Genomic DNA, 18,994 nt, shown 5'->3' with positions numbered 1-18,994 from the left:
AACAAACATTTACATTTTTAGGGGAACAATCTTAAATACTTCGTAGATAATGTACTGTACAATCATCAATTTGTGACAATGCTTCGAATTGATTTTGATTTCTGCTGAATTACTCCACCGTAAATTTTTTTTGAGGTTTGTGGGATTTTTTTTTTTTCGAGAGCGATTTTCCCTTTGGTTAAGTTCATACGATTGGTGGCGGTTTGTCAGGTATACCGCACCCCCACCATACCCAAGGTTAGTGTATATACATGGGTGTACGGTACACCCGGGTGTATATAACAAACTCTCTACACCCCTATCGGAACAACTCGGGAAATCCTTAGAACTCTTCATCTAACTAAACATACCTTTATTGATTTGAATAAATTTTTTTATGATTTTAACAAAAAGTCTAAAACTACTGGAAGTGTTTAGTTCTGAATTGTTAACCATTGACACGAACTTTACATTATAAAACAACGTAATGTTGATTACAACTATTCCAATGAACCCAAAGTCATTAAATAAGAATATGAAATACTATACTCCATAACCTTTATCTTAATAGAATGATATCCATTCGGAACTAGAAGAAACATCTTAGAGACAATTGCATCAATTTATGTAAAAAATGTGAAACTAAATCAACGCAATAGTACAACAAAATAACTAACCCAAAGTTCTATTCATTTAACAATAATTTTAACAATGAAGAAATGCACATTGTCTCAGTGCTTCACAGAATTAGCATGGGACTAAAAACATTGTTGAAACTCTTCATGCTGTAAGCAACATTTGGATCATATCGTGACCTTCCCTTTCCAAGTGAAAAATACAAAGCCATATTACAAGCTACCAAAGCCCCTCTGATTAATTCGACTTGACAAAGAGATTGCATCATTTCTTCTCCTCTTCACTTGGTGGCTTATCCTCATCCTTCTTCTGCAATTTAACACACCAGTCACAAATATGACATTTAAATCAACAATTGAAACAGCCAACATTTTGGTTACACATCTAATGTGGCAATGATAATAAAATATTTACTATAATAAATTAGCTCACCTCAGACTGATTGTGCATGGAAGCCAGCAAATCCTTCACCGAGGGATCATTTGGGTCAACTCCAGGAAGCTGTCAGCAAAAAATATGAGATTTATGTAAATGGTGGGGAACGTGAACATTTTTCAGACTGGTTCTTGCATAAAAAATAGGGGGAGGGGGGAGAGCGCAAATAAATTTCAGACTTGCGATTAAATAAAAAAGTGGGAGAATGAGTTACATACCGAAGCAAGAATGGATGAAACAAAAGACTGGTCTGCCAGCAATTTAGTCATATCTGTCTGACTTGACTGACTTGTTGACTCTTTGGCACCCTCCTCTACCGAAAGCTGAAGAGCTGCATGCATAACACAAAGGGTTAACTCATAGCTCAAACATATATGATGTCTCATAAGAGGGAAATCAGCTTGATAATGCTTCTGAGCAAATATATTATAAGCTAGAAAAAGGCAACATTAGATATTGCTATGGAAAGAACTTCCCATGGGCCTCTTTGAGTCAGTGGCGGAGCTATATGTGTGCACGCTGAGTCACGTGACTCAGCAGTGCAAAAAAAAAAAAAAAAATTAAGTTTAATTAAAAAAAATAAAAAAAATAAAAAAAAAAAAAAAAACGCGTCATTCAACTCCCTCTCTAACAACTCACAACCCTAACTCCTTCTCTCACATCAACCAGCCGACCACCGACGCCGGAGTGCCAGACCAGCCACCTGCCCACCGTGTCATTCACACGTACGCATCTGGCCACCTCTTCACTCAATCACTCCTTCAAGACAACAAGGCCTTTGTTTCTGCTATCTATTTTTATCACCCTTTTTAATTCCCAAATTTTATCACCCTTTTTAATTCCCAAATTTTATCACCCTTTTTGTTTGGAGATTATTATTCTGAATACAATTAGAAAGGTACGAGCTTTCTCTAAGTTTGCAATACTTCCATTTTATGCAGTTCGATTCTCAATTGTTTTTTTCTTGTTTTATATTGAATGTTTTTTTGATTATTACGGGTTTATGTTGTGTTCTTGATTCTGGTTTTTTTTTTTCTTCTGAAATTGTTGTTTTAGTTGATTAATCATGCGTTTGAGCTACTAATTGTGAAATTTAAGATTTTATTTGGTAATTTAATTTTAAGTTGTAATTTAAATTGCTCATAGTTCAGCTTTATTCAAATGCCTCTGTCAATTGCAGTTGCTGGATTTATATTTATCTGTTTTATATTTCAAGGTACAATGTTAAAAGCAAATTTCTCTGTTCTGATTTATATTTACCTTTTTGATAAAAGTCCCCATTGTAGTAGAATTATCAATTTTGAACTGTATATTAGTTAATTGTGAGAAAGTTTGGTGTATTTTTGTAATCCCTATTGTGCAAGGTCTTGTTTTTGTGTTAGTTTGTAGACTTGGAAAATGTAATAGAATCTGTTGCAACTGGCATTTGTAAAGTATATTTGTATATAGCATGACCAAAGTAATGGGATTTGTTTTTGTTTTTTTTTTTTTAACAAGAACAGAAGAGCTTATATTACAACTAGATTAAAAGTAATGGGGTATTTTATAAAATTAAACAAGCTTTACTATTGCTATGTTATAAGCTTTAGATTATGGAACTTATATGTTAGGAGTCATACGATGGTATTTTTGGTGGTAATAGTAGCATATGGTTGGTATTTACACAACCGAGTGCCTTTGATTCCCTGGAAGCCTTTTGACACGATGTAAACCTTTGAGTTCAGGGTGACTCACAAGCTCGGAAATCCTGGATCCGCCACTGCTTTGAGTAAAGGTTTCTAGAAAAAAAAAAAAAAAAAAAGGAAAGGAATGGTAATCCCAATTCTTTGGTTAATCTGTTAGTGCTTGTTAATCTTATTTCAGTCCTTTTACTTTCCCTGTATAAGATCACTCCAAAAGCAGTCCTCTTCATTCACCAAATCCCCTAGGATTCAACTCCCTACTTAGAACTATTGACACCTCAGCCAGCCAGCCCCAAATCACTAAAAACCCTTGTCATCTCCCATCATCCTACCATCACATCGCACAGCTTTCAATACAAACCACCATGACACGGCCTATACTCCTCCCCCCATTGGCATCGACTATCCCACCCCCTCCATGCTCAGCAACCAAATAACAGTCTCACCGAGAGGATAGACAGCTACCACAACCTCAGTGACCCAAATCCACCACTTCCATAACCTCCAACAGCCTAATTAATCCAAAGCGTTTGCATAAAAACAAATCTTAGCCAAGCATATGCACGAGGGAAATAAAGAAAGAGATAGGTGAGCAGCAGCAACAGCAAGGGTAATGGCCAGAATTCCTCTAATGGTGGTCATGAGTTGCTAGAGTAACTAAATGTGGAAGCTCTTCTATCTGGATAAATATTGGAAAGGCCCAGATTAATAGACCCCATGAGTTTGCTAGAGTTTCTAAATGTGGAAACTCTGCTATCTGGATAAATATTCGTAAGGGCCAGATTAATAGACTCCCACAAACATGGTAGAATTGCTCAGTAATTACTAATGTCCAGCAGTGTATCAAAAGTTAACTGTAATGGACGAGGATAGTATGGGTATTTTAGTATTATTAGTTTACTAGGTTAATAGTCCTTACTCCTTAGTATAAATAGAGAGGGAGGGGAATGAAAGAGGTAGGCAGAAATGTATTAGGGAAACCTAGAGAGAGTCGTGGCCTAAAGCCATTTTGGAGAGTTGTGAGCTAAACTCACTATAGAGCTTGATAGGCTATTACCACTAAACCTATCAATTGTGTAAACTGTTGTTTTTTGTTAATCAAAGCCTCAATCTTTCTTCTCTATTTTATTGTTCTATTGCTTTCTTCTCCATTATTTGGTCGTGCTTGGTCAGTTCATAACATTAACAAACAAATTTAAAAAAAAAAAAAAAAAAAAAAAGAACATTTGTCTTGAATAACAAAAACTTAGGACAACCTACAACTAGTGACAAAGTTATAATATTCCTTAAATTTAACTGCACAACAACAATCACATACCAACTTACAAAAGATGCTTAACTAGAAATATCATAAATCTTGCATAAGAATATACTTCCTCCGTTCCTTTAGGAAGTTCCACATATATTGTGGAATACCCATTTTAGGTTAAAAATAATGATAATTTTAAGAAAAAAATAAGAAAATTAATATATATATATATATATATATATATATATATATATATATATATATATATATATATATATATATATATATATATATATATATATATATATATATATATATATAATTTTAAAAACTTTTAATACTTGTTGGGTTGTTGCCTTAGTCAATGCTTGCAATCACATGGACACGTTTGTAATTTTAACTCTCCCCTTTTACCCCCACCTAAAATTTGGTGCACTCCGTATTGCAATACTAAAGGAGCAAAGGAAATAATTCTTAACAATAAAACCTATTGATAAGCATTTCCTTAAATGCCACAACCTTGACCCCCCACCCCCAGTCTTCACACACAAAAGCACAACCAAAAAGAGGATGTTTTCATGCAAAATTATATTGGTGCTCTTCCTCACCATCCTCTCACAGCAAGAGGTGGCTAAGATGGTGTCTTCTCTTAGAGTTCTTCTGGTTCTTGGTTGCAAACTTGAAACTAATCAAGTGATAAAGAGCCCTAAATAATAACGAAAATTTGGATAAGAATTGTGAAGGTTAAAAAGAGGATTTAGGATGTAAGATTGGGGAATTAGATGAAAAAATAGAGTTTCATTCTTAGAAATATTGACATCCCTCTTTGATGTAAATAAAATAAAAAAATCATGAACATCCCTACAACATAGAAATCCCCATGAAATTAAAAAGTCTCCTAAAAATGACATGCTATCAAAAGTTTGCTTGATAGTTGCTATTGAGAAGTTTGATTCATACAGCTCTAAGATTGAGTTATTTAACTTTCCCCAAAAAAATATATCAAAGACAGGATAGTCTTTTTAAGAGAGACTATACAACATTCATGTCTCCCAAGCAAAAAAATAATAACAGGACAGTTATGTCCACAAATAAACCATTCTAAAAAGCCTAATCCTTCCAAGCTAATACCCGGCTTTTTCAGATCATTAAATTTTTTTATTTACACTCAATTGACAAACTAGGCCTTTAGAGTTTCATTAAGCCCTAGATATGAGAAAGATTCAAGATTTCTACCTTAGCAGAGGAATACTTAATAGTTAATACTGTACTTAAATTCCTGAAATGTGGAGTAAAGTGGGTATGATGTTGTGGGCAATTTAATATGTGAACCATGTCAAACTCGCTGATACACAAGCTGCCCAGCAGACCAGCATTTCTATCTTTCGACTATTTTATGTGCCAGAAAAAGAATAAAACTCTAATTCTCTACCCTGACAAAGGATGTGTCATTTTATTTCCAATCTCATGAAACTGCTTATATTAAAGTGTAAGTTAGTAGAGTTACCAAAGACACTGAATGATTATATTTACACAGTAATCATGGAAGATCTCTTTCCATGCTGGATTAAAAAAAAAAAAAGATATTACCCTCAATAAGTGCAATTTAATAGAGAAAGCATAAGAAACGAACCAAGTTGCAAGTCCTGGTCATCAGCTGCATCTGACATATCAGTATCTCGCACAGCTGTAGTGGAGGCAGGGTCATCCATTGACATTGCTAGTGCCTGCTGCAGCAGCGCATTCTCATCATCCTGTAGATGTCATGGGTTAGCCATATACAAAAGCAAATGAAAAAGAAGTTTAACAATCAATGAAAATGAACATAACGCAGAAAAACATGCTAAAGACACAGTTTCCACACACACACACACAACAAAACAAAAAAGCCATGAAAAAATTCCATAAGATCTAGCATTTTTAATTATCCCTCTCATGATGCATGTACAACTTCTGCTGCATTCATTGAAGTTAAGTCTCAAACTTTGCAGGTGTTCAAACAACCAATTTGCAACCATGTCTAAGCAACCAAGAATGAACTTTTAAATTTAGTAATAATTTAGCTTGAAACAGAAAGGAAAACAACAACAAAACAAAACCAAAAATTTAAAAAATAAATTATATCCTTAGGCAATGTTAGCCTACCACATCTACATACCTCGGTCATGTCATTTTTCTTATCAGCTTCGGAATTTGCAGCATTGCTACTTTCCCCCATAGTTGTGTCTTGGGAGCTTTGTTCCCCTCCTTTTTCTTGTCTAGTTGCTTCTTCTGCAGCCCTTTTTGCAGCTGCTTCTTGCCTTGCCCTCTCTTCTTCCATTGAAACTCTAAGGGCAAGAGCCAACTCAGGATCCAAATTAGGATCTACACCAAAATCAAATCCAGAAACACCACCAGCTGCAGCAGCAGCGGCAGCAGCAGCAAAACCACTTCCTCCTTCCCCATCTCCAGTAAATATGGGAGTACTGTCCCAAGACACATTCATGAATCAGAGAATATTCAATAACCTACACAATTAAGTCACATAGAGTATTAGTAATCACTAACCTTATCAGCACATCGGACAGGGCACTGGCACCTGGAGGCACATGGACAATATGGCTGGTTTCGTTGTTATTTACTGCAGAAACTAAGGCCTCAAGTTTCTCTGACTTCCCTTCCTCATCTTCACCAAAATCAACAACATCAAGGGCCACGCTGTTCTTTTTCAACTTCCTCCCAATCATCTCCAATACTTTTTTGTCATATTTGACAGGACTGACAGCAGATAATTAGATTAATAATATGTAAACCACTACATCAAAAGACAACAAAATATTGAAGACAAATACCAACCTTCCTGCAAAAACTATGATCCTTTGTTGCTGTTTTTTGTTTTGTCGATGTTTAAGAGCCAATTGGGCCACCTGAATTCCAGCAGCCAAGTTCATTTCACCACCAACTTCCAAACCTGAGACCAGAGAGTAGCAAATTAGCAATTCAATCAGAAAGCTTCCACAAAGAGAGAATGGAAGATTACAAAAGAAACAACAACCCTAAGTTCGCCCCATTATTGTATTAACAATCAAACTTATCAAAAGGTGATTGGAAGCTCAATTCTCCTACCCATATGGAGGCAGTGGAACAAGACACGTCCAAGAATCATGTAGCTTTTTTGGAAGTTTACATAGCAACATGAACGGAAAGATTATGACACAATTGAATAAACATTATCAAAAGGTGATTGGAAGCTCAATTCCAAGCAACGTCTCTCCATTTTTCTACCTCAACCAAAAGATAACATAGTCATTCACCTTGTACCAACTTCATCGATCAACATATATTTCCTCTTCTCCACGTTGTCCAACAAGATTTGACAATGACTGTCGAAAAACTATAGGACAGTACATTTAGCTGAATTCTTTCCAACAATTAGGATCGAGTGGCACATTGTATTAAACTCTACTAATTCTATTCGAAAGCCACTGTGTTTACCTAAACGCAAGGAATTTTCATATTCTACTTTGATCGGAAAATCAAATGCCATCCAACCCATCAATTTCTTCTAGCCCTAAAATCAACCTAACTAGACATAATGTGATAATCCTCAAGTCAGCTAAGATACATGCTACAAAAGTTCAAAAAGTCATGCTTTCTAATCATGCATTCACAACAACCTTTTCAATAAAAGCATAATCAAGATTAATATTAATCAATTCACAAGATATCGATCGAAAACTAACCGTGCATACAAGCCAAAATCTTTCCAAGATCACTGGTAGGAGTAACCAAAACACGAACACCTTTTCCAGCCATAGTCAGAATTCCGACAGTGTTCTCCGGATTAGACTACACGAAATCAATCAATAACATCAAAACCCATCAAACACTATCCACAAAAAACAAAACTATCAATTGATGAAATTAACACTATTGATAACAAATTTAACCCCCAAATTGTAAATTAGGGTTTAAAAAGAAGTGAAGAGAAAGAAAAAAAAAACCTGAGTTTTAGCGCCGCAGATGAGATTAACAGCATCAGAAAGAGCTTGAAATCTGGTGGGCGAGTAATCACCATTACGCATCCACTCCGAATTATCGATGCAGATCATAGTCGCCTGAAAAATTCCAATCAAAAAGGGGGAAAAAAGAATGTTAGTAAAATTGAAAACCCTAATTTGAAACTCGTTTAAAGAAGGAATTCGAGATGAAATTGAGTAGCAAGAAACCTCGAGCACCATGGTTGAGAAGAAGAGAGAGAATCCAGAAATTGAGAGATCGAAGAAGAGGATTTCAGTGATGAAGGAGTTTTATAGATGAACAAGGACGAACATAAAATTGGGTGTTTTACTTGTGCAGGGGGGAACGATTTATATTATGGCTCCTCCTAAACTAAAAAAAAAAAAAAAAATTAACATATTACTTCCATACTAGTTTAGTAGTTTTAGGACTCGCGTAATGCACGATTGTTATTGAATCAATTATTCGAATTATCACTAGATACATAATCAATAAGTCATGGATCAAATTATTTGGCTGTTAAGAAAATAGTTCAATTGTTATGATCACATAATCATTTTAGCGTCATGGGAGCGGATACGATGCGTTGATTGCGGATTGTTTCACGGTTTTCACAATGCAAGTTTGATTTCTAAGTCTGGTTAGAATTTTATAGTAGTTGTTCGCAATTAGAATAGCTAGCGACCTAGTGTTGATAGTAGAGGATTGTAGCCGTTAGTGGGGAGACTTTGATTAGGAAGTAACTTTTGAGTGAGACATGAGATGTAACGTTCAATACATGGTGATTTTAAAGATTTGCATTAGTTATGAGTCTTTGAACCACTAATTGTGATGTTTTTTGGTAAAATGATGTAATGTTAGTAAGCAACAAGTTTTCTTTTTCTTAAAGAATAGCTAAAATTTAATAAACTGTTCCAATTTGTCCAAGATTGGACCAAACCGGAATTTATCCCTAGACTAAGAAGTCTCATATTCTCATTCCAATCCATTTCAATTCAGAGTCGGTTTTGAACTTGTTGTGGATATATATTCCAGATCAAAATAAAGTGGGAATCATATACGATGTAATTCAACTTATCTTCAAAGAATGTCCAATCACCCAATTAAATGCTTTAGTTGGAATTTGTTCAAACATAAAAAATCAAAAAATCAAAAAAAAAACTTGTTTATCAACATCATTAATTAGTAAACATTCCACCCAACCAAGAGAGGTTGCATTAAGAAGCTAAGAACAGAACAAACCCAAATAGGAAATACAAATGATCTGAACATAACCCTTGTGATCTCTTCAAAAACCTAAATAATTGTCTTAACAATATGCATATATATATTCAGCCATGTCCATACATGCAAGCTAAAGGTGATGAACATCACGGAATACGAGAATAACGAGCACCATCTCTCTCATTATAGTCCTCCTCATTATAAGAACTGTCACTACCAGAATCACTATCACAGTTGATCCCTTCTCTGTCTGCATAGCTTGGTTGTCGCGAAGTTAATAGCACTCCTACTTCTCCATAATCCATCAATGACCACCTTCTAGACCCTTCATTTCTCCAGGATCTTCTTCCACTGCTAGAACTAATATCAGTGCTGCTTCTATTGCTGGTGGAACCGTATCTGTCCATATCATGAATCAAGGGCATTGATGATGAAGAGCTTAGTCGCGCACTATTAGAGGTATTGTTGCTTTGTTGCCTTGCCCTCACTCTTTTCCTCCAACCATGTAGCGATCTTCTCACACCCTCAGAGATCACTGCTCTCTTGAACCTCGATCCCATCTGTCACACCAAAAGAACCAATACATAAGTGCTAAATGTACAATAGCAATGGTTGAAGACGACAATTAGGCTTCATTCTATCCACCAGAAAAGAAACAAAGCCTTACTAAGAGTATGTACCTGAGTGATTATCACATAGAGTGGAAATGTAATGAAGCTACACCAAACTTGGGAAACTATCCTGCATCGATCAATATATAGCAGCTTGAAATTAGTCTAATCAGGTTGATTTATCAGCTTATAGTAGTCTTATCATGACAATTTGGTTGATGATTCGATATATTGGCCATTAGTTACCCAAATGTTAAGCGAATCATTATATAACTTGGGTTGTCCATAAAGCAAGAAGTTCCATTGATTTCCCACTGCGAAAGAAATTACTGTCAGAAACTCATAATACACTAACTAGCTGGCTAGTGTAATGTTTTCGTACGATTTTCTGGATCAACTTCTTACCAATGACCACAGGAACATTGCCATCTCAAATGCATTCTGTTGAAAAAATACAGTAGGCATTAGAATGCTTGAGGTATAATGCTTAGAAAGTACTCTAATAATAACGGCTCAATTTCTTGGATTTGCTTACTTGGAAAGATATGAATTGTATGAACCTTAGTAAAAGTCTTGGCTTCCCAAACCAGAAAAGCTCATCTCTCAATTTAAACTCTTGGGCATTAATATATGATTGTGAATCAATTATCTCTACTGCGAGCTTCACCACAACATGGTGCAGCTTTGTGCCAATTATAACGATTATCTTCCATAAGCACAAACATAAAACAAGTAATTTAACTCAACCGGCCAAGGAAAAATAAGGATTTATCTAATTAAGACAAACAGAGAATGAGCCAAAGAATTGAACAGCTTACAATAGCCGGAAGAAAGGAAAGCCAAAAGTAGACATTAGTTCCTGATAAAGGATCACATTGGTTAGTAATTTGGAGATCACAGGCAAAACTAGCTTACAGCAACAATGTCAGAGTTAATCCCAATAGGATGGGGTCGGCTGCATGAACCAAAGAAAGAACTGATGTTTGGAAAATTACCATGAAAATCAAGGAAAATGCAAACTATGGCATAGACCCAAAGAGGCAAGCTGAAAAAGAAGAAACAAAAGTCAAGTTGCATACTGCATACATAAGTTCTGTAAAATTAGTATGAAGTGAAATATGACAGCAGATTTATAGAAAGGGTGATCAGAAATTTCGACTCCAAATACCACTAGCTAAGAATAAGATTGACCTGATACCAACAATATCCCGGAATTCTTCATCCATACTTCTGACCATGTAATTGAAAAAATCATAGGATAATGGAAGTTGATGAGTCTGTTGTCAAGACAATTTAGTATCAGTAAAAATTACTCATTTCAGACAGATATGGGATGATCTATCTTGGAACAAATGGGGAAACTTACAGTTAGAAACCCAAATCGGAGAGCAATATAATCAGACTTGCTAATTGAACTCCAAAATTGGCGGCTGAAACAAAGCTATACACTGAGATAATTCTAGTCATTTCTAGCTATAAAATGACTGCACAACAGGTGTTCAAAATTGTCAACCATGTACTACACAATTTTAAACAATGTTCCTCTTTTTACTTGGTATATTCATCAATTTAATTTTTTTTGCTAGAAAATCAGTATGTAAATCAAGCAAATTATACCAGCGGAAAAGAAGATTAGATATGCGGCCAATAAAAAAGAAAATAGCTGCAGAATTCTTCTTACCAGCCAAACGAAAACTTTGTGTTGGCTCCATGGGTGATATGCATGGTTGACAACAAAAGAACACAGACGCTTTAGCTTTGTATCATCTAGTTCAACAAGTTCAATTGAACCCAAGTTATCAAATTGTTTTAAGAACAAGGTACAAAATCAAATGAAAGCATGTAGTCCTGTTTTAAGAGAAAAAGGAAGAGATTTAGACCTTGTGAGGTTTGTGAAGCCATGGCTTTCGCTTCATCTTCCCATGCCCTCCAGCTATAGATCTTCAAACAAAAAAGTTGAATACAGTTAGCCTTATTTAAGTTTCTAGAAATTACACCTAGATTTACCAATGTATGAAGAAATAAGATTCTTGATCCAACCTTAATTACAGCTAGTGCAATGGCCAGAGAGCTGTAAGTAACATGAGTCACACCAAGAACAAACAACAGACGATGAAGCTGCTCGAGGCTTTCATATGAAGCAAAAGACTCATACCCCTGCACGTAAATAAAAACAAACACTTCATTGTTGGAAGAAAGATCAATCGAGTATATGACAGTACATATGATCATTAACTATTAGTACGTGAAGCAATTACCTCGTCACAATATTGCCTAGCATGAATTATAGCATGATCATGGTCCTCAGGAGGAGCATACTTGGATTGATTCGAATTAGTGATGTGTTTAATAATCACCACTGGTTGAGTTGATGCAGTTTCCGGTATACATGGGTAGAACATAGTGCTAAACACCGATGATTTTACACAAATGTTGGCCACAAAAATACTGAAGTGCCCCATCAGAAGGGACAGTACCCCAAATACTACAAGCTCTACATGCATAAACCAAGTGTAAAATGCAATGCATTAGTATATAAGAATTTCATTAGAGTGGTGCATAGGCTAAAAATGTCATGAAAATGATAACACAAAGTAATGAGTATACATCCCAATTGTTAAATGAAATGCATTAATTTCTCCAGGCCGAGTTTATTAAAGGCTCATATATAAGCCAAGCACAATTAGTGACGAAATTAATCTTAGGCTTCCTTAACATAACACGTCTTAGATTGTACTCCGTGATACATATCAATTTTTCGTAAGTTTGTCACAATTCTTTTCCTCTACAAATCCATGTTGATCGATGGAATTAAAACGAAACAAACTTACATAACTCTTACGGAGTACTAGATTATAGATTAATAGTCACATTAATAAATATGGTACAAAACATTAATACGTGTGACAAGTAAACAAAATCAAATAAAGGAAACATGATTAAACATTGCATCACATTAACTAAGAAATAAATCAAAATAAGAAATTAAACAAATGCATGGATCATACCTTCCTTGATTTTGTTAAGGGCAGCCAACAGAGGTTTCCTTTTTCTCTTGTCTAACCACTAACAAACATTAATTAATAAATAATAATTAATTATAACAAAACATAAAGAGAAAAAAAAAATGAGAACAATATTGAGAAATAAACACACATTGACACATTATGTGCTTAATTAGAGAGAAAATATAATTGAATGGCTTGTATTGCTTATTTTTATATCACACATATTTTCCGATATCTCATATCTCTAACATTATGTTTTTGCATTGTATAATTTAAAAATTACCCGGCCAAATAATTCAACAGATTTGGTGAAGCAAATGACGGTGGCGACCATGAGAGAGATGACGGTAGCGACGGCCCACGTCGGAGTTTCAGTTAATGATCGTCCTTCCTCCTCCATAGTTGTAAATTGTGATTATCTCAAAATGTTTAGATCATAATTTTTGTTTTATTGTGTAAAAGGTGGGATTTAATTAAGGTGATTAAGAATGTGTGAATTGGTATTTGGTAAAGAGTAGTTTGTAGTTTCGATGCATCAAAAGGAAAGAAATAAAAGTTTTGCTACTTTTGACACATTTAATTCTGTATTTTCGGTCGGGTTGTTATCAATATTGGGAGTACATTTTTAGAGATGGGTGTACTAATAAGAGAATAGAATAAGACGTGTAATGAGATCGAATTGAGATTGTATTTCTATCCCTGGCGCCATTACTCATTCTGTGTTGGTCTTTTATATCAAATTGTCAAGGTGGCAATTTTAGTCAATGGGCCGGCTTTTGGTTTGGGTGGTTCAAGGAATATAGAGTACTCGTAAAAGTTAACTTGTGTATTTCACTATTTCCTCATTTTTTTTAGTTGCAAACGAAAAAAACAACCGAAATAATTAAAACACGAGCAATATGAAAATTACTTGAATATGCTATTTGTATTAAAGTATTTTGATTAGTTTGATCGTTTACACCGTCAAATTTCTTCCTTAAAAGTTAAAACATGTGTTAAAGCGATAAGTTGTAAGTTAAATAATATAGAGAAAATATTAGTGAAACTATTTTATCAATAAATATATGAAGGAAAGGAAAAAATACTCATGCGAGATCTATTTGATTTTGCTCAATGTATGGTTTTCAATTTTTTTACTTCCTTAAAAAAAAGTAATTGTCTCAAATCTTTAGTTTAATCATCAATCAATAACATAATACTAAAACAAACACCGGGAATGACAAGTGTCAATTTCTGATGTAGTTTTTTCCCTCCAAAAACACACCTTTCCTTTTTGCTAAAATCTTCTTTGGCAATTTTCGTATAATGTATATATCTATTATAATATCATTCCAAATCTTTTACGTAGTATAATAAATATATTCCTTAATTTTCATATCTTTCAATAATGGGACAATACATCATAATAAATAATGGGACAATACATCATAATGACCCTCAGATGTATCCCCTATGATCTTAAGACTTTTCGCCACCAGGCCCCGTAACCTCCAAAATTACTCAAAAAACGTGGATAATAGCCTTCAATTTTGGGACTTTTTGACCTTTTTTCGACCGGAAATATAATTGCTGAGATGTTTACCATGGTCTCTAATATCTTCCGGGAGCCCATTTGGGTGGGTAAAACCATCCAATATGCTTTTAAACAGTCAATTTACCCGATTACAACTTGTACTGATTTCAAAAAATCAAGCTACACTTCGGACATTTATAACAACATATAATGGTCATATATGGTTCCAAACGTCATTATATGACCCTGAGATATATCCCCTAGGATCTCAAGACCTTTCACCACCGGTCCCCGTAACCTCCAAAATTCCTCAAAAAGCGTGAATAGCCTTCAATTTTGGGATTTTTTTTTATCTTTTATCGACCGAAAATAAAAATTGCTGAGATGTTTGCCATGGTCCCTAATACCCTCCGAGAGCCCATTTGGGAGGGTAAAACCGTAATACTGCCCAATATGCCTTTAAACAGTCAATTTACCCGATTACAACTTGCACTAATTTCATAAAATCAAGCTACACCACAGACATTTATGACAACATATAATGGTCATATATGGTTCCAAACGTCATTATATGACCCTGAGATGTATTCCTTGGGATCTCAACACCTTTCGCCATCGTAGATATTTGACCTTTTTTTGCTCGGAAATAAAAATTGCTAAGATAATTACCACGGTCCCTAATACCTTCCGGGAGCCCATTTGGGTGGGTAAAACCATCCAATATGCTTTTAAATAGTCAATTTGCCCGATTACAACTTGCACTGATTTCATAAAATTAAGCTACACTTCGGACATTTATGACAACATAAAATAGTCATATATGATTCCAAACGTCATTATATGACCCTGAGATGTATCCCCTGAGATCTCATAAACTTTCGCCACCGGGCCTCGTAACCTCCAAAATTCCTCAAAAAACGTGGATAATAGCCTTCAATTTTTGGATTTTTTGACTTTTTTTCGCCTGGAATTAAAAATCACTGAGATATTTACCATGGACCCTAATACCCTCCGGGAGCCCATTTGGGTGGGTAAAACCATCGAATATGCCTTTAAACAGTCAATTTACCCGATTACAACTTGCACTGATTTCATAAAATCAAGCTACACCACAGACATTTATGACAACATATAATGGTCATATATGGTTCCAAACGTCAATATATGATCCTGAGATGTATCCGTTGGGATCTCAATACCTTTCGCCACCGGGCCCCGTAATCTCCAAAATTCCTCAAAAAGCGTGGATAATAGACTTCAACTTTGGGATTTTTTGACCTTTTTTTCGCCCGGCAATAAAAATTTGCTGAGATGTTTACCATGGTCCCTAATACCCTCCGGGAGTCCATTTGAGTGGGTAAAACCATCTAATATGCCTTTAAACAATCAATTTACCCGATTGCAACTTGTACTGATTTCATAAAATCAAGCTACACCACGGACATTTATGACAACATATAATGATCATATATGGTTCCAAACGTCATTATATGACCCTTAGATGTATCCCCTGGGATCTCAACACCTTTCGCCATCGGGCCCCGTAACCTCCAAAATTTCTCAAAAAACGTGGATAATAGCCTTCAATTTTGGGATTTTTTAATCTTTTTTCATCCGGAAATAAAAATTGTTGAGATGTTTACCATGGTCCCTTATACCTTCTGGGAGCCCATTTGGGTGGGTAAATCCATCCAATAATATGCCTTTTAACAGTCAATTTACCAGAATACAATTTGCTCTGATTTCATAAAAACAAGCTACACCACGGACATTTATGACAACATATAATTGTCATATATGGTTTCAAATGTCATTATATGACCCTGAGATGTATCCCTTAATTAGCATCTCAAGACCTTTCGCCACCGGGCTAGTAACCTCCTAAATTTCTCAAAAAGCGTGGATAATAGCCTTCAATTTTGGGATTTTTTGACCTCTTTCGCTCGGAAATAAAAATTGCTGACCATGGTCCCTAATTCCCTTCGAGAGCCCATTTGGATGGGTAAAACCATTCAATATGCCTATAGCAGTCAATTTACCCAATTACTACCTGCACTGATTTCATAAAATTAAATCAAGCTACACTACGGACATTTATGGCAACATATAATGGTCAATATGGTTCCAAACGCCATTATATGACCCCGAGATCCCCTAGCATATCAAGACTTTCCGATATCGGGCACCATAACCTCCAAAATTTCTCAAAAAGCGTGGATAATACCCTACTAAAACCTTCATTTATAATAAAAAAAACTAGTGTGTAGCCCGGGCGTTGCACCAGTTGCTACTTTAATTAGACCTTGTGATTATCAATTATACTTCGTATACATTTATTTTCATATTTATAACATAGTTTATGATTAGCTTAGATGGTTAAGTAACTATCTTTCTTATAAAGGGTTGGGTGTTCAAATTCCCTTATCATCATTTGGTTTTTAGTGATGCCTTTTAATTAATATATTAATAGATTTTATATGTGTGCCCTTGTCTAAGAGGTCGATAATGTAAAGGCGAAGAGAGAATTTTTATATTACGTAATTACATATGCATGTTTGAAGGCATTAAAGCTATATGTATTTATTTAGACCGGGAAAACATAGGGAATAATTTATACTTATATATAAAAAAGCGTTCCTAAAACTATAATTAAATTATGATGCAAGTCTTTTCGCCTTAGCTATCCATAAATTATGTAAGTTTATCCATCAAAATTATAATTAACTTGGATAAGATGATTAGTCCTTAATTGTACTATTTGTTACATATCATAGGATAATTTAACAAATCTTTTTTCAAAATATTAAATATTGAAGATATAGATTTTCAATACATTAAGCAAAATTAATTGAACGTTAATTACAAACTAGCAACTCGGGGCATCGCATGAGCCACACACTAGTTAAAATTTAAAAAACATAAATAAAATAAGTACTGAGTACATAATTGAATTCAGGAGTAATATGATACGGAGTAACTTATCTTAGATGATAGAAAAAGAAAAAAAAAATTGTAGAAAGCACAATTTTATTTTATTTTAAACAAAATTACTAAAATTTACAACTCTGCATCTGACTTCTTCACAGACAACTCATTCTCCACCCAGGAAGCATATCCGCCTTCCATATTGCTTACATGTTTGTAACCCTGCATCGTTTCTTTTCATTAGATTCATGCACTTGATCATTAATAAGAAATTGTCAAGTTTATGCTAATAAGTTACAAGTATATTCACTAATCATAAAGATTAGCAACCAGAAAATGGAACTTAATGTTTTAATGATGAATACAGGAGAGAAATTAGAAAATAGGATGAAAAGAAACTCACGGCCTTAAGAAGATCAGTGGTAGCATAGCCGGATCTGACTCCACTTTGACAACCCTTCAAAAATAAATAACGGAACATGTTAATCACCAAAATGACAAAATAAAAATGAGTAATGTGCAAGTTAAGCAACGTGTCTATTGTACACTAATTTGTCACATGTATCAAAGTTATGGTCATGTGGCTAATGAAAGATGCATCATGAGTGAAGGGAAGGCGAGGTCAAGAGATAAATTCTATACATATAGTAACTTTTGTCTTTAACCAATTAATGACTATAATAACAATCTCCGTTAGTACTAAGTTGTGTGTATAAATCGTGGTGAATTTAAGAATTTGTAATCGGAACTTTTATGCTGAATTTTAGTAACAAGTATGGTGATAAACTGTACCACAACAATATGATCATCCTTGCTACAAACTGCTGAAACTTGTTCCAAAAACTTGGTGTTTTTTACCCGACCTGGAAAAATTAGAACATTCAAAATAATCGCGTCACACATTCAATTTTCACTGATTTAATGAGATAGTAAGAGGGAAATTTGCCAACCTGCAGGGTTAAAGAAGAAGTAAGGAATGTTCACACAATTTTCTACATCAACATGTCCTCTGTTAAATTCTTCATGTGTCCTGTTACACCATCATATTCCCACATAATTAGGCTACCAAAAACAAAATTTAGAGATATATTTCCTAATAAATTTCAGTAACTTTTTTTTTTTTCATTATTACAAACAAAAGATGATTCTTCCTTAGTTCTTATATTAATTTTTTATCCGATTATAAATGGGAAGAACAAAAAAACATAGGGAGTACACAAGAAGCTAATTATACGTAGTAAATAGAAATATTTAATACATTCATCAATGCGTAATTTTGGTCTTAAGTTTCAAAGTTAATATTTCTATACACCGTAATGAAATAAAATATACTCCATACTTCGTATCTAATGTTTTATGCGTATATTAAAGCTACCTAAAGCAGAACCCATACAAAAACTTATGTCACCCCCAAAAATCAACTTTATTTGTCTCACTAAAATTGTTATTTACCCTTCAAATTATTTTTTAAGATTCAATTTATTCGAAAATAAACTTAGTAGGACGGAGAGAGTAATTACCTGACATCGAGATAGCGATGACCTGAACGAATGAGATCATTAGCAGCATGAACATTAACGGTGACGAGTTGCAGATTATCCGATCTATAACCAGGAGAGAAAAACAAAACCCAGAAAGCAAATACAGATGAAATACACAATAAGTTTCTCATATTGTAAGATACAAAATTAAGTGCAATGATTTGATAAAATTATGAATGATATGTGTTGCAG

At 34.5% G+C, this 18,994-nt stretch overlaps 3 protein-coding genes across 3 annotated transcripts; all 3 read right to left on the bottom strand.

Annotated features, from left to right (window-relative positions):
* Nucleotides 1-652: 652 nt before the first annotated feature.
* Nucleotides 653-8,346, bottom strand: LOC145601242 (26S proteasome non-ATPase regulatory subunit 4 homolog). The gene is made up of 10 exons (XM_081657215.1): nucleotides 8,190-8,346; nucleotides 7,965-8,078; nucleotides 7,704-7,809; nucleotides 6,817-6,931; nucleotides 6,529-6,738; nucleotides 6,140-6,446; nucleotides 5,615-5,735; nucleotides 1,269-1,381; nucleotides 1,048-1,116; nucleotides 653-924 (listed from the first exon to the last, which is right to left on the bottom strand). The coding sequence occupies exons 1-10, from the start codon at nucleotides 8,199-8,201 to the stop codon at nucleotides 880-882; spliced, it is 1,212 nt and encodes a 403-aa protein (XP_081513341.1). The 5' UTR covers nucleotides 8,202-8,346; the 3' UTR covers nucleotides 653-879.
* A 1,004-nt stretch (nucleotides 8,347-9,350) lies between these two features.
* On the bottom strand, nucleotides 9,351-13,223 carry LOC145600269 (MLO-like protein 4). The gene is made up of 15 exons (XM_081656191.1): nucleotides 13,107-13,223; nucleotides 12,824-12,881; nucleotides 12,074-12,309; nucleotides 11,856-11,972; nucleotides 11,696-11,756; nucleotides 11,497-11,582; nucleotides 11,182-11,256; nucleotides 11,007-11,092; nucleotides 10,811-10,860; nucleotides 10,634-10,674; nucleotides 10,351-10,521; nucleotides 10,221-10,256; nucleotides 10,062-10,129; nucleotides 9,885-9,945; nucleotides 9,351-9,764 (listed from the first exon to the last, which is right to left on the bottom strand). Exons 1-15 carry the CDS (start codon nucleotides 13,221-13,223, stop codon nucleotides 9,351-9,353), a joined length of 1,677 nt encoding a protein of 558 aa, XP_081512317.1.
* Nucleotides 13,224-17,356: 4,133 nt separating this feature from the next.
* Nucleotides 17,357-18,933, bottom strand: LOC145600268 (thiosulfate sulfurtransferase 18-like). The gene is made up of 5 exons (XM_081656190.1): nucleotides 18,782-18,933; nucleotides 18,212-18,291; nucleotides 18,054-18,124; nucleotides 17,665-17,718; nucleotides 17,357-17,483 (listed from the first exon to the last, which is right to left on the bottom strand). Exons 1-5 carry the CDS (start codon nucleotides 18,931-18,933, stop codon nucleotides 17,394-17,396), a joined length of 447 nt encoding a protein of 148 aa, XP_081512316.1. The 3' UTR covers nucleotides 17,357-17,393.
* Between the last annotated feature and the right edge of the window lie 61 nt (nucleotides 18,934-18,994).

Source organism: Chenopodium album, chromosome 21 (assembly GCF_948465745.1).
Source record: "Chenopodium album chromosome 21, dcCheAlbu1.1, whole genome shotgun sequence".
NCBI classification, from domain to species: Eukaryota; Viridiplantae; Streptophyta; class Magnoliopsida; order Caryophyllales; family Amaranthaceae; genus Chenopodium; species Chenopodium album.
Note: the sequence above shows the minus strand (reverse complement) of the source record. Positions and strands in the feature narration are given on the sequence as shown.